Here is a 15,625-nt window from a genome sequence, read left to right as displayed (position 1 = left end):
AAAGTACACACATTCTGGAATATTCCAAAGGGGGGATTTACCCGGTAAATCTGAACACTATACTTCAAGTTCTTTATTCTACTCATTTATTTTCTGCCTCAGGAAACATGCTACCCATTTTGAGATCTGTTCTACAGTGCCAATAGAAGTTGTCAGTGTCAATGTTTATCATGATGGTTCCCTTTCACATGAGATATTTTTCCTCTAATAAAAATTACATGCTATATAATGGGTATAATTGCATATATCTTTCTTGTTTGTATTTTAAATATTACAGTACAAGACATAGGGCTGTAAAAGATGTCAAAACATAATCATGCTCTGGGGAAAATAGGATTTGTTGTATGCTTGAGAGAGCACCAGAATAGAGTCTTCAATTGCTTACTGCAGATCTGCTATTTCTAATAATAATAAAATTGTAGAGGATGGAGTCATTGTGAAACTACAAAAAAATGCTCCAGGAAGGAACAATTATCATTCAACTCTAATGCTACTGCTGAATCATCACAGGGAAAATGCATCACAACCATTAATAACCAATAAATGTCATAGATGGTGGAGAAAATATTTAAAAATTCAATGGTTTCAACCTAAGTGGCTCATGAATTATACATTTAATTAAGAAAAGCCAAATGGGAAGGTTTTTAAACTTCCAATTTGGAAGGTTTTTTTTCTTCTTTCCCCATGAAAAGATACACAAATTAAGCACAGCAGTGGCTGATGCTGGAACAAAATAGATAAAAGCCCCCAGTGCAGGCTGGCTGTTCAGATGACTGGGCAGAGGCAGCCCATGGGGAGAAGGGAGCAGGGCAGGGTGAGAAATACTATGACAGCAAAGACTTGCAGCTTTACATCTTCACCAATTCAGAGGGCACAAAAGGGCACCTGGATTGTACTCCCAGAGCTGCTGCTAACTCTATTCCCGTCTGCTTCTTCACTTGTGAAAATGAAGTGGCTGGGCTGGCAGGTCTTACAAATCCCTGCCATCCCAGACATTTTATGAATTTATAAACTAAGAAACAGCCTTTTGTCCAGGCTCCAACACACCACTCCAACGCAAATATACAAGGTGGTCCACCATTCAAAATCCAGGTGTTTCCCTTCCCAGCATGATTATGCAGAGGAGACTGAGTTTTATCTTTTTTTTTTTTTTTTTTGAGACGGAGTCTTGCTTTGTCACCCAGGCTGGAGTGCAGTGGCAGGATCTCGGCTCACTGCAAGCTCCGCCTCCCAGGTTCACGCCATTCTCCTGCCTCAGCCTCCCGAGTAGCTGGGTCTACAGGCGCCAGCCACCGCGCCCAACTAATTTTTTTGTATTTTTAGTAGAGACGGGGTTTCACTGTGTTAGCCAGGATGGTCTCCATCTCCTGACCTCGTGATCTGCCCGCCTCGGCCTCCCAAAGTGCTAGGATTACAGGTGTGAGCCACCGTGCCCGGTGAGTTTTATCATTTTTATCAATGATTTCCAAAGTGTAGCTCCAGACCCTGCAGTGTTATTATCACCTGGGAGCTTGTTAGCAATGCAGATTTCCTGGCTCCTCCCCAGGCTAACTGAATCACAAAGTCTGAGGGTGGAGCCCAGTGGCTTGTGGTTTAGCAAGTCTTCCAAGGGGTTCTGATGCATGGTGAAGTTTTAGAACCTCTGCTTCAGAGAGGCCCATTTAAGAGGGAAAATTCAAGTTTTTATATATGTTCTACTCCCTGCTAATATTAGCAGTAAGTGCTTTACAGTAATTTCAAATGGCAGTTTAACTAATTTATCTATGACGTTCTTAAGAAATTGGACGCAGGACAGGCAATGTTAATGGGGGAGGAAATGGACAGTGAGGAACATTTGTCTTAGAGTGTGAGTAAGGTTGGTTACTTGTGGAGCTTGGGAGTTTTGAAGGAAGGTTAAAGGTGAGGAGGAAGAGCTAAGGAGACGAAATGAACACAGAAAAAGAGGATCAATTGTAAAGACCCTGAAAAGTAGAAAGCTATTGTTATGGGAAAGGGGTTCAGATCCAGACTCCATGAGAGGATTCTTGGATCTTGCACAAGAAAGAATTCAGGGTGTGCCCATAGAGTAAAATGAAAGCAAGTTTATTAGGAAAGTAAAGGAATAAAAGAATGGCTACTCCATAGACATAGCAGCCCTGAGGCCTGCTGGTTTTCCATTTTTATGGTTATTTCTTAATTATGGGCAAAATAATCATTATATACGTTCCCTTTTGAGACCATATAGGGTCACTTTCTGATGCTACCATGGCATTTATAAATTGTTGTGGCGCTAATGGGAGTGTAGCAGTGAGGACAGCCAGAGGTCGCTGTCATTGCTCTTGGTGTTGGTAGGTTTTAGCTGGTTTCTTTACTGAATCTGTTTTATCAGTAAGGTCTTTATGATCTGTATCTTGTACTGACCTCCTATCTCATCCTGTGACTTAAAATGCCTTAACTTTCTGCAAATACAGCCCGGTAGGTTTCAGCCTCATTTTACACAGCCCCTATTCAAGATGGAGTTGCTCTGGTTCAGACGCCTCTGGCAGTATTATTAAGGAAAGAGCAAAGATCTGGCATCTGAAGGATCTAGGTTCAAGCCCTACTCCTCCCACATGTTATGAATACAGTTTTGGGAAATTACCTTTATACTGTTAGTTCTTGCACCCTTAGCCTCGTAAAGCAATTGCTGGCATGATGAAATGAAAGCCTTTTTCTGAATTTATTATTAATCTTTATGTAATCTTCCCTATTTCTGGATTAGATTCTTCCAGCAGCTTCTAAATATCTCACTATTAAAGAAGGACACAGCACATGTAGGAATAGATTGGAAAGTTTTAGCAGCTAAGGTAAAAATGAATTCACCAAGGGAGAGAGGAAAATTACAGTCTCAGGTCCCAAGATTACAGGTTGAAGAATACAAAGATTTCTTGGGCACTAGTGGCAAACTGTAATTTCTGTTAAGTGAAAGGGGTGACATTGGATTTCAGAGAGCTAAAGCATATTTCTCCCCACAAATAGGCATTGAATAAGGATCCGTAAGCTGAGACATGGCCCTGGGAATTTGCTCAAGATTGTCTTTATTTCAGAAAAAGGTTCAAAGATGAGGAGTCAATGACAACAGGGGAATCTGAACTACATTTTTTCCTTCCTCTTTATATTGAAGAAAAATTTACTATCTAGATGACTCTGGTTTCAAACAAAAACCCTTTGAGCATCTCTTTGGTGGAAACAGCAACAGGCTTAGAAGTGAGGCAGCAAAGGACGTCAGTAAAGAAACTTTGAAGCAAGATACCACATGGAATAATGAAAGACTCCAGTAGGGACTTGCAAAAGAAAATAAAGACTCAATACGTGAGAACAGCACAAGAATCTCAAAGCATTTTTCAAAAATTAAAAGCAAATTGCATTTATGCATACTTGATCCAAAAGTATAGATTCTTAGGGAGGTCAAAGGAATGTTGAGGGTGGAGTAAACCATTCATAGAAGCTTAGGGCTAACCCCCATCCATTGTCAAAATAATTTTTTTTGCAACATCCCAAGTAGTGTTCATCCATACTCTGCTTGATCACGTCTAATGATAAAGAGCTCACTACCTAGTAAATCGTCTACTGCTATCCTTCTAAAATTTAGACTGTTCTTTATTATATTAAATCTAACAGCATTCTGTCACCTCCAACAGCCATGAGTCCTACTTTTGCCTTCTGGACATTGATAGAGAGGGTTTTATTTAACTTTTTATGCATGTGGCAGCCCTTCAATGTAAAGAGACAGCTGTAATATGCTTCCAGAATCTTTTTTTCCAGAGGCAAAATCAAAGTTTTATCACTTTCTTTTGTGACTGGCTTTTGCTACATTTTGTTTGTTATCTCTTGATAAACTTGAGATTTTTAATTCCTCTTTCAATAATGGGTGTTCTGAACAAAATATTTCAGTCAATTGCATGCGTCATTTGGAGGGTGTTGAAAACACAGATACCATGATACCTGGCTCAGACAGAGTAAATAAAACTAAATTGCTAAGAATTGAGTTAGCTATTTGTATTTTAACAAGCTTCTTTAGTGATTCTAATGTACATCAGGTTTGGGAATCAATGCCTGCATAAAACATAAAACACCAATTTGAACAGTTCAGAGTAAGAATAAGAAATGTAATCCACCCTGTTTTTACAAGTTGCAGCTCATTCTAGTGTTTAGCCTTTCTGACACTATTCGTATCCTGTTGATTCTTTCTTCCATTTACACAAAAAATGCATAGTAATTTAAAATTATAATATGACAGAAACACATTACAAAGAGAGTAAAAGCCTTTTGTATTTCCCTCCACTCACTCTGAGAAAATCACTGTATACATCTCCAGGTTTTTAAATGTAAGAATTTGCATAAACATATCTCACACTCACACACACACACACACACACACACACACACAAGTTCCCACACTCATAACATGCTTTTTACATAACAATGCTGCTTAGGTTTTTTTCCCACATGACACTACTTTTGTGGTTTAATGACACTTTCTGCATTTTCTCACTTCATGCACAAGTAGCATTTACTGTGTTCCTGTTGATCCTAGTCAAATCTTTACTTCATGTCTTCTTCATTCCTGGGAATGATATCAGGGTTCTGTCTGCAGAGACAAATTTCTTTTTACTGACATCATTTATAAATTGTTGTGAGAAATTAATTATTTTGCTCCACCCCACTATTAATAGATTAACTTTTTCCTTCTTTCTCTTTCCTTCCTTCCACCTTTTCTTTCTCCCTTTTTTCTTTCTCCTTTTTTCCTTTATTTCTTCCTTCCTAAAATGTCATTCCTTAAGTGTATGGTTCATGCTTCATACATTTTTTTTTTCTTGATGGAAGGGATGACAAGATGACAATATTCCCTCGTTCCCATTTTCAAGAGTTTGTCTCTATAGATCAGATTTAAATCCAAAATAGCTGTCAGTTTGTTTTGCCACCTTTTCCTTTTGGGAATTTAAATTTAATAAGGGTAGTGAAGAATGTTTCATGTGGTCTGTTCCCAGCTGAGGAAGCCTACCGGAACATATCAGAAATAATTAGCTTCTTTTGTCTCTGCCATGGCTTGCTTCTGTGCCAGTTTTTAATGTAAGTACAGTTGGCAAATAGCAACTCAGCTCTCTGTTTGGACAAGAGGCTCCAAGATGCATAAACTACTCCCTTGTGAGCTATAATTCCAAAGTGTATAAGGGTCCATCCAAGTGAAGACTTTTTTTGACTTAGTTGTAGTATATTCCCCTTCTCCACCCTGAGTACCTATATACTCTGCCTATTTTGGGGGTCCCCTTTGGACCAGCTATATTTTTCTATTTCCCTAAACATAGTTCTATTCTACCTAGTTTCCACAGTACACCTAATGTCTTAGCTTCAGGAAGAATTATATTCACAAAGCTTTAATGCATATGAATATTTGCCTTTGCTCACAGATTTCTGGCTGAAAAAAAAGAAACTGACAGCACATGATTTTTGTGAGGTTATGGGACAACTGGAACTCTCAAATATTGCCGGTGGAAGTATAAGCTGGTACAACCACTTTAAAAAATTCTTTTGTCATTTCTTATAAAGTTAAACATACATCTACATTATGGCTTACTCCTAGGAATCTAGCCAAGGAAAATGAAAATGTACACAGACAGTCTTAGACAAGGATGCTTATTTCAGCCTAATACATAATGACTTCCATCTGGAAATAATCCAAATGCTCATCAACAGGAAGGTGCCTAATCAAATTATGGAATATTCCTAAAATGGAATACTATCCACAATATAAAGGAAGAAATGACTTATAGTCCTGAAAACAATAGGTGCACCTTAAAATTATGTGAAATGAAATAAATCAGACATAAAATAGTACATTCTGTTTGTTTTATTATGACATACAAATGACAGCAGAAATAATCTATGATGATAGAAATCCAGTAGTGGTTGCAGCGGTAGAAAAAAAACAGGAGAAAATTTCTGAAGACATGGAAATGTTCCTTATTTTACTTGGGGAATGATGGTTACAGGGGGTATATAATGGTCACAAGTGATTAAACAGAACACAAGTTCTGTGCATTTTAACATATGCTCATTATGTCATTTATACAGTTACCCACAAGATTTCCAGAGATGGATTGATTGATGTTCAGTAAAAGTAATGTGTGCCCTGTTTCATCTTCATGCTCTTGATAGTTACTCGGAGAAATGCTTGTCGACTCCTCTGTCACTTGCATAGCTCTAGTTTATCCTGCTGGTTTCAAAATGGAATTACTTCTTAGAAGTCTTTTCTGATGACATAACATTCTAGGCTCCTTCTCTGGGCTCCCTATAATGCCTTTGTCAAAGCATATGTCATCCTACTTTGAGATTATCAACATTATTGGCAATTAGCAGTAACTGGTTTGACCTTTATAGGGCACAGGTTTTGTTTGGTTTTACTCTAAGACCTAAAACTGTCACAGAATAGCTGCTTAAAATTATGTAATAATCAGGCCAGTGCAGTGGCTCATGCCTGTAATCCTAGCACTTTGGGAGGCTGAAGCAGGAGAATGACTTGAGCTCAGGAGTTGGAGACCAGCCTGGGCAACACAGTGAGACCCCATCTCTATAAAAATAAAAAAGAAATTATGTAATGATCAAATGAGTGAACTTCAAGGTCTGTGGTAGACTTCTTGAACTTAAATTTTTAAGTTAAATTTTTAGCAAGTACCTGTACGTAGGTTTAATTCTTCTGATAATGCATTGAGAAAAACTGCTTTGAAGCAGCATAAGTTTTTCTGAAAGAATTCAGTGTACATTTGGAACCGTTATTACTTTATAGATCTTATGGCATTTCTTAATAAACTCATCCACTTATTTCCATAACATCCTATTGTTACATCCTTAATCCCAAAAAGTCAATGATGGGGAGAGTGCCCACATAATTTATCATCCAATCTGAGCTATATTTCAATATAAGGGAATATTACAATTACACCAGATGACAGCTATCAACTGAGCAAATAGAGGCACAATTTTCTTCTAATTATGGGGAAGTAGGACAAAGAATTTTCAGATATGAATGAATGCAGTAAGGACAGTATGGTTTTGTTTTGTTTTTTTTCCCTTGTTTTTCAGATTTATCTTATGCATGGACCTTCAATGATAACCCCTTATACGTCCAAGAGGACAATAGGCGATTTGTATCTCAAGAGACGGGAAACTTGTACATTGCCAAAGTGGAACCATCAGATGTGGGCAACTACACTTGCTTTATAACAAACAAAGAGGCCCAGAGAAGTGTTCAAGGTCCACCCACTCCATTAGTGCAGCGCACGGATGGTAAGATAATGAGTTATCTTGGGAATATACTTTATCTGTGGCCCTTAAAGCCTGGGAAGATTCGTAAAGCTTTCTGCTTCCTTCTTGTTTGGTGGAGCCAAATTACGAGTTTAGGTTCAATTCACAAATATGTAAACCAGAAATATAATGGAAAATTATCTAATTCACCCACATGGTGCAGTAGACATGGTTCTGGGTATACCAAGCCATCTCCTTTCTGGCATTGAAACAACTTGTCTTTTTTTTGCTTAAAGACTGTTTTGTAAAAACAAAAATGATGTTCGGGGGAGTTGGCGTGTGTGTATGTGTGCACGTGTGGGTGCTGCCAAACATACAATTGAATCCATATATTTTTAATGAACATATGTTGCAGCTACTTTTTAATGCCCCCTTTTTTCCATATTTGCCCTTTTTTTGTTCACCCTTTATTTACGTGTCTGGCAAAATGGAGGGAAAAGTTCATATCCAAGGAAAGCAAAGCAAACCAACATTAATTATGAGTATTCCAGAGAAGAATGAAACACAAGATTTATACTAATTATATTCCTCCAAGGAACATAATTCAGACTAGTCTCTGACGAGTTTTGTAGCTTAGTCAAGTCATAGCTGGTACAAGATTTAGAGAGCCAGAAAGTTTAAGGAAGTCATTGAAGTGGAAAAATTCTCTAGTTGTTTTTTTAATTAAACGTTCACAGTGGGATTCATAAAGGTAGATAATTTGTTGGTGCATTTTATGATTGTATTCAGGACTTGAAATGCAATACCTCATGGAGTTTTTCTCCCCTCTGAAGAGTTGAAGAAAAGCAAGAATATAATGCTAATAAAGGATAACAGAATTGTGGAACAAGTCCCATAGAAGGAGTTCTTATAATAGAGCTTTTATAATCACTAACCACCCAAATGTATTTGCAAGGTCTTCATTAAGATTTCAGCAACCATTAGACTTATTCCCAAGTCCAATTTATCTCCTTCAATGAATACTCCTATTTATGACCAGAAGAATTCATGAGCCAACACTATGCTTGGAGATTCTACCACGTTTTTCCTTTTTTTGTTTCCTGTCTACTCTGAGTTCCTGCTTCTTCCCTTCTTAATTCCTTCCTTCTTCTATCCCCTCTATTCCCTTGAATACATTTACAGGAAAAATAGTGCAGAAGTATTATATATAATATAAAAATCAAACCTCTTTTAAAAGTGAGCATGCAGGAAATATCACACGTCAAGGAAGTGACAAAGAATAAAACCTACTAACTTAGTTGAATGAAGTAGTACTCACTACCTTCTCACCATAACCTCTTTGAATGTTTATAATGATTAAGTCTTAAAAATGAAGTATTTTTATTTCATATATATTTCGTAATTTTTGTGTTTTCTGCAGTTATATTAGCCACCAACAGTATATTTATTTTAGGAATGTATTACTCTGTAGTTTGGTACATATATTAAAAATGATCAAAGTATTTAAATAATCTTGAGATGTCACTGATTAAATTAATTAAGTTAATGGGAATAGCCTACAGATATATTTCTGTTACAACTCCTCTGGTAGGTAGTATATTTACAATAGGTTATACCATTATCTTATTCTTAGCACATATCCCCAGTTCCTTGGATTGAAAATTTTAAAACTTAAATTTTTATAGGTGTACAGCAAACTTATTTAACAGCAAAACCTTATTGTACTAATATGTGAATATTTACATTTTTATCTCAATTAATGTGATGACTTTATGTGTTTTGCTGCAGAACTACTGTTACTTTGGACTAAGACCTACTGCAGTGGACTTCTAACAGTGTTAGCTGAAAATATCCTGTGTTTTTTTTTTTTTTATTAATCAGATCTGGCTCTCTGAGTTCCCTGAAAGATAGATAAATGTGGATGTCACTAGAAAAGTGTCTTCTTTGAAAACACAGAAGCATTTTAGAATCTATATGTATCCAATTCTTAACTGAAAACCCTAACTCTCATTAAGAAGAAATAATCAGGTTTTGGTTAATGAAGCATTTACTTCATAGAAAACTTCTATTCTCCAGAAATGCTGCTAGCTCTTTTGATATTTAACAGGTGTGATGGGGGAATATGAACCAAAGATTGAAGTGCGTTTTCCTGAAACTATACAAGCTGCAAAGGATTCATCTGTAAAACTGGAATGTTTTGCCCTTGGAAAGTAAGGTTTTTGTTTTTGTTTTCCTGGTTGCATTAATTTTTTTTTTATTAAATACCTTTTTGTTATTCAAATATTGCTCTAAGGTAAATTACCAAGTAGATTTCAAATGCTGGGCAACAGTGGAACTTACTGATTTGAATTTAAACAAACATGTCTAATACTGAGACAATGACCAGGCCTGCAATTGAAAATGATCAGGGCTGCAATTCTCCCCTACAGGTGCTGATATTTCCTTTAGTTTAAGCATAATGAGACCCATTTAGGCAGCACATTTCAAGGGAATCAGTGCACTTGGATAAGATGACGGGCAAGTCACTAAACCGTCCACATATCCTTCACTCCATCTTGTCCTACATCCAGAAATACATTGCCTGGAGTATTTCCTTGCTTAATTAACCAACAATTCTGATAAATAACAAACCACTGCTTGTTTCCAAAATAAGACTAATTAAAGTCCATTGTTCATAGTGGATAATTAGAATTGAGCCCAACCTTCCCTGATAGTGGAGGCATTTTGTTTTACTCAGATAAGTATTTATGAGGAGTAGGTTTGGAATACTTTTAAGCCAGGAAAATACCTACATTTTTGCATGGGATATCTAGAACACCTCTTTGCTTTTTGGAGGTATACAAATTTCATTTTTGTGCCTATAAACACCAGAAAAAAAAAAAAGAGACAGATAGACTAGACTGTCATTTTCAAATGTTAGTATGCATGTGAGTTACCTGGGGACATGGTTAAATTCATATTCTGACTCTAGAGGTCTAGGGTGATGTTTGGTTCCTCCATTTCTAAAAAGCTCCCAAATATTAGTCATGCTTCTTGTAAACAGAACGTACTTTGAATAGTAAAAGACTTGACTGACTCGGAGGTAAGCTTGAAGGGCTTACCTCTAAATCCAAAGTCTATTCCTAATGTGGCCATCACATTTAGAAATAGTGACTTAGTCTCAAAATTCTGGAAAACATCCTTAAATGTCTCAGTCATTTTATTAAGTTAAACATACTCAGCAATCCAAATAATGGTAGTTACTAAATCTTAGTTTGTTTTCTATAGATGGAGTTTTGCATATGTTTGAATCATATTTCTCAGAATAGTCATTGCTCGTGGATTTAAGAGACCGTATTTTATTTTCATACAGTATGAGTCTCATAGCATTTATCAAATAAATTATTATTGATTGATTAAATGATTCTTAAAGTGACAAATAGGGGCTTTACATCCGTTTTTAATTGTCTGCCTTTTAAGACATGATGAACTTTCACCATTTTCAGGCTTTTTCAGAAGTTAAGGTTTATAAAAATATTAAATGTCATCAAATTCTTTGATAATTAGATAATTAATTTTAAAAGAAAACCAATGAAAGAGAGTATCTGAAAAGAATATTAATAGCTTATTTAATCATATTTGGCATCAGGAAATATAGATTCCTGAAATTAAAAAATGGTCTTCCACAATAAAATTATTGAAAATGTTAAGGCTATTTCTCAAGAATCTAATGAAAATAATTTCATTCGCTAAGCAACTATAACTATTTATGATGCAATATACATAATTGTCATAATCTTGCAGGGCAAGTTATGTTTTCATTATATATGAGAAACTGAAGCTCAGATTGGAGAAGTAACCTGTTCAATTTTATGTTTCTATTCAAAGGAAGCAAGCAATTCAAACCTAGGCCCACCTGTTTTTAAATTCTGAATTTAGGAACTTCTAACTAATTAGTAAGACAACTGCTTTTGAAATCCTGGGAGACAGATTCACTTCCCAATTTTCTCAAGGGTTATTTGATTATTAGCAAACATGCTTATAATCTCTACGAATTACCATATTTTCATCCCAAAGGAGTTATGATGATTCCTACCTTGTATGTTTGTTGTGAAGATTAGAATGGATAATACATGTTAAAACATTAAGCCTTGGCATTTATGTAATAAATGCTCATTGAATTATTCTAAAACCAAAATCTAAATTTCGTTCTATTTTTTTTTTTTTTTTTTTTTTTGAGACGGAGTCTCACTCTGTTGCCCAGGCTGGAGCGCAGTGGCTCCATCTCAGCTCACGGCAAGCTCTGCCTCCCGGGTTCCGCCTCCCGGGTGCACGCCATTCTCCTGCCTCAGCCTCCCAAGTAGCTGGGACTACAGGCACCCACCACCATGCTTGGCTAATTTTTGTGTGTGTGTGTGTGTGTGTGTTTTTAGTAGAGACGGGGTTTCACCACGTTAGCCAGGATGATCTCCATTTCCTGACCTCGTGATCCGCCCGACTCAGCCTCCCTAAGTGCTGGGATTACAGGCGTGAGCCACCGCGCCAGCCACATACTACTTTTATATAAACAATGTTTCAGTTAGTGAGGATGTTCAAAGGAGAGTAGGTGTCTCAGAGGGGGTATAAATTATCTTTCCCAGCCCAGTCCTGTTCTCTCTGTCTCAGGATTGATGACAGTGTAAGAGAGAAAGGAGCAATTAGGGTCAGTTCTGGGAAAAAAAAAAAAAAAGGAAGAAGAAAGAAAGAAAGAGAGAGATAACATGATCAATATAGTTTTTGAACTGCTTACATACCAGTTTCTTAAATTTATTTATTTTTATATTATTCAAACCTATAGAAAAGCTGAAAGAGTAACACATGGACATCATATACTCTACCTGAATTGACCAAGTGTAAACCTGTGCTACATTCCCTTTCTCTTTCTCCCTCCCTCTCTCTTTCTTTCTCCACACACAAATGTATTTAACCAGATACGTGATAAGATCTAATCAGGAAAAATGAAGCTTGGAATATATGAGGTATATGGAATAATTTAAAAATAAGTAAAGTAGTGTCTTATTTTCTATTAACCCCATGGTGATGGAAATAATCAACACATTATTAAATTGCACAAGGTAAAATTTATAATTTTAAAAACATACAGGAGTCCCTAATTTTTTTTTTTTTTTTTTTTTTGAGATGGAGTCTAACTCTGTTGCCCAGGCTGGAGTGCAGTGGCATGATCTCGGCTCACTGCACCCTCTGCCTCCCGGGTTCAAGTGATTCTCCTGCCTCAGCCTCCCAAGTAGCTGGGATTACAGGCGCCTGCCACCACACTCAGCTAATTTTTGTATTTATAGTAGAGATGGAGTTTCACTGTGTTGGCCGGGCTTGCCTCTAACTCCTGAACTCGTGACCCACCAGCCTCGGCCTCCCAAAGTGCTGGTATTACAAGCGTGAGCTGCCGCGCCCGGCTCCTAAACTTTTGACAAAATTTAAACTAGAAATATGTGACCCAGAAAAATTTGAGTTGGAAAATTAATAGTTTAAAAAACTCTCAAAATGTAAAATCTGATGTGTATGTACAAAAGAAAACCCGTGATAAATAAATCAGGTTAAGTTTATGCAGAAAATAACTGTTGAACATGAAATAATGTTAAATGGGAATAGGAAAATAATATAAATTACCAAACCATACCTCATAGAAAATTATCAAGGAAATTCTTGATTTAATGGAGTACACTCCCTAATTTGTTATCTAACAAAATTAATCAACGTTGAGATTATGTTTATTAAATGAAGGCATTAACATAGAATTGAAATACCTTGGGGTAAAAATGGAAAGTCTGAAGCATCTACTCGGTCAAAGTGGTAGTGTTAAAATGCCCTGTATAACAATGTTACATTTTGTGTAATTGGAGTGCAGATACATTTCTCATTTCTTCAAAACAACAAAATGTATGTGAAAATACTTTGACTACTTTGGAAAACTTACAAATGTGAGTTACTACCAAAAAGAGTTTTATATATGCTTGCCAATAGTTTTCAGAAAACAAATTAAATTATCTTTGACCCATTGCAAACATACTGAAAATGCCTTTTAGTCCATTATGAATTACGGTATTTACCAAATGCCATATTGTCTCCTAAATATATAAAATTAACAAACATGAAAAGCAACACACTCACTAGAAGATTAATTATGTTATAGGTATAATTAACAATCTGAAAATAAAACAATCAAACGTCTTATCTTCAGAATTATAAATCTATAAGTTTGTTGCCAAGTGTTTTTATAAAGTCTATTGAGTGTTTATTATAAATCATATTCTCTAACATCTCTTCATAAAAATATTGCTGTGCAGCATTTGGTTTTAGTCATTATTTTTCCCAAATGTGGGGACTCCCTTTTGCTAATCCTTCTAAATCTTCCTGTCTACTTTGTGAGGTACTTTACTCTTTTGTAAGATGTTGCATAACCTCAAAGCTGAGAAAAGCTAGTTGACTTGAGGAATAAAATCAAATATTTTTTTCTTATTACATTAGTAATTATTGACTGCTATTTAAGCTATAGACTACGCATTTATTAAACTAAGATGTATATATTTTAATAGATGGGGGAAAGAGAGAGAGAAGAGGGAGGAAGGAAATCAATAGTTGGGTAGAAGGAAAAGGAAATGAAAATATAGAAAGACCAGCTCCACTGCCAGATCTTATTAAATTTTTTATTTTTAGGACATAAGAGAGCTCCTGAAATAAAAATTGGCTTTCATTAAATGTTTGTTTAACGTACCCCATACATGTGCTCACATAACTAGGAAATATCACCCCCTATCACTGGGAATATTTTTTCTCTTGAGGTTGTAGATTATTTTTGTTATTTATTTATCTTGCTTTGTTTTCTCTGAAATTCCTGAATCTATGGTTTGGTGTTTGTCATTATTTTTGAAAACTATTCAGGCATGATTACTTTAAACATTTATTTGTTTGCTTTTTTCTCCTTTTAATATTTGTTTTACATTATCTTTTATGCCATTTGTAATCTCCCTTCTGTCCAAGTTCTTAATCTTTTTAAATTTTTAAATTATTTTTATCTTTGCATTTCAGTTTGGGTAGTTCTGTTGATACTGCTTGTCATTCGTTTACTTCCCCCTTAGCTATGTTCAGTCTACTGATGAGCCCATCAAAGGCATCCCTCATTTGTATTATAACATATTTTACTTCCAGCATTTCCTTTTGATCCTTTCTTAGAATTGTCTTCTGTGCTTACATTATCCATTTGTTCTTGTATGCTGTTCACTTTTTTATTATAGCCCTTAATATATTAATTATAGTAATTTAAAATTACTCTCTAATAATAACTAGTTCAATTTTAAATCCTCAGCCTGATGGTCCTAAAATTTTCATTGTATTTGAGTCTAGTTATCATGGTTGTTTTGTCTCTTCAGACTGTTTTATAGCATGCTTTGTACTTTTTTTTTTAATCCTGGACATTATTATATCAGATTAAAGGAACTTCGATAACTAAAGTTTTAGTGTGAGGTTTTATGTTTTTCCAGCAAGGGTTAGGCTGTAATTACTGTTGGGTCTAGCTGTGGCATCAGAGGTTAAATTTTAGCTAGTACCTTTGCTTTTATCTCCACTCTTGCCCTTAGGTTTCCCTAGAGACTCTTTCTTAAATAGCATCTAAAGCTTGCAGTTATTTCAGCTGTAATTCTCTGCACTGTAATTATATAGGAGCCCTAAATAAGTCCTTGCTTGCTAATTCTATCATCTCAGTTATTTGTGGGTCTGCTTCTATTGGCTGCTTTTTCTCCTAGTCACAGTTCTCATTTTTCTGCTTGTTTGGATATCTAGTAATTTAAGATTGAATAGTAGACATCATAAATGTCATGTTGTTGAATGCTAAATTGTGGTGTATTTATAAAAAAGCTTTTTGAACTTTATTTTGATAGGCAGTTGTTACACTACTGTGAATCCTCGAGTTTTCTGTGGTTATTAAGGCTAGTTTACTACTAAGATGAAATCCCCAAGTGAATGCTTCAAATGTTCACCAACTTTTTCTTCTCTGGCATAGTGGAGCTCTCATGTCTTCCAGGCCTATTTGAGCTCTGGAAATTATTCTTTGCCCAGCCTCATGTGACACTCCTATGCAGATCTTTAGAGCACATTATGTGAGTAATGCCATTCTTTCTAACACTGTGCTCTGCAATTCCAGCCACTTCAGCCTCTCCAAATTTTATCTTTGTCTTCTCAGCTCAGTGACACAGTACTTTACTACTTATGTCTCCCCTACCTACTCCCTGATCTGGATGGAAAGTGTCTCTACACAGAAAATAAGGGCTACCAAAACCTTACTTCATTTATTTCCCCTCTTTCAAGATAATACTTTTGTGTTGCCAAT

General features: G+C 35.9%; 1 protein-coding gene across 3 annotated transcripts in view; it reads left to right on the top strand.

The window, feature by feature from the left end:
- The window catches only part of CNTN6 (contactin 6), a 338,762-nt gene that overhangs the window by 205,679 nt on the left and 117,458 nt on the right, over nucleotides 1–15,625 (top strand). For 2 of the 3 annotated variants that reach the window (XM_030802180.1, XM_030802181.1), the window contains exons 6-7: nucleotides 7,102–7,305; nucleotides 9,371–9,473. In XM_030802180.1, coding sequence (XP_030658040.1) covers nucleotides 7,102–7,305; nucleotides 9,371–9,473 — 307 coding nt within the window. The remainder of the gene's footprint in view (nucleotides 1–7,101; nucleotides 7,306–9,370; nucleotides 9,474–15,625) is intronic. The other variant, XM_030802182.1, reaches the window with a different exon arrangement.

Source organism: Nomascus leucogenys, chromosome 21, assembly GCF_006542625.1.
Source record: "Nomascus leucogenys isolate Asia chromosome 21, Asia_NLE_v1, whole genome shotgun sequence".
Classification (NCBI taxonomy): domain Eukaryota; kingdom Metazoa; phylum Chordata; class Mammalia; order Primates; family Hylobatidae; genus Nomascus; species Nomascus leucogenys.
This window is presented reverse-complemented; position numbering and strand designations above follow the sequence as displayed.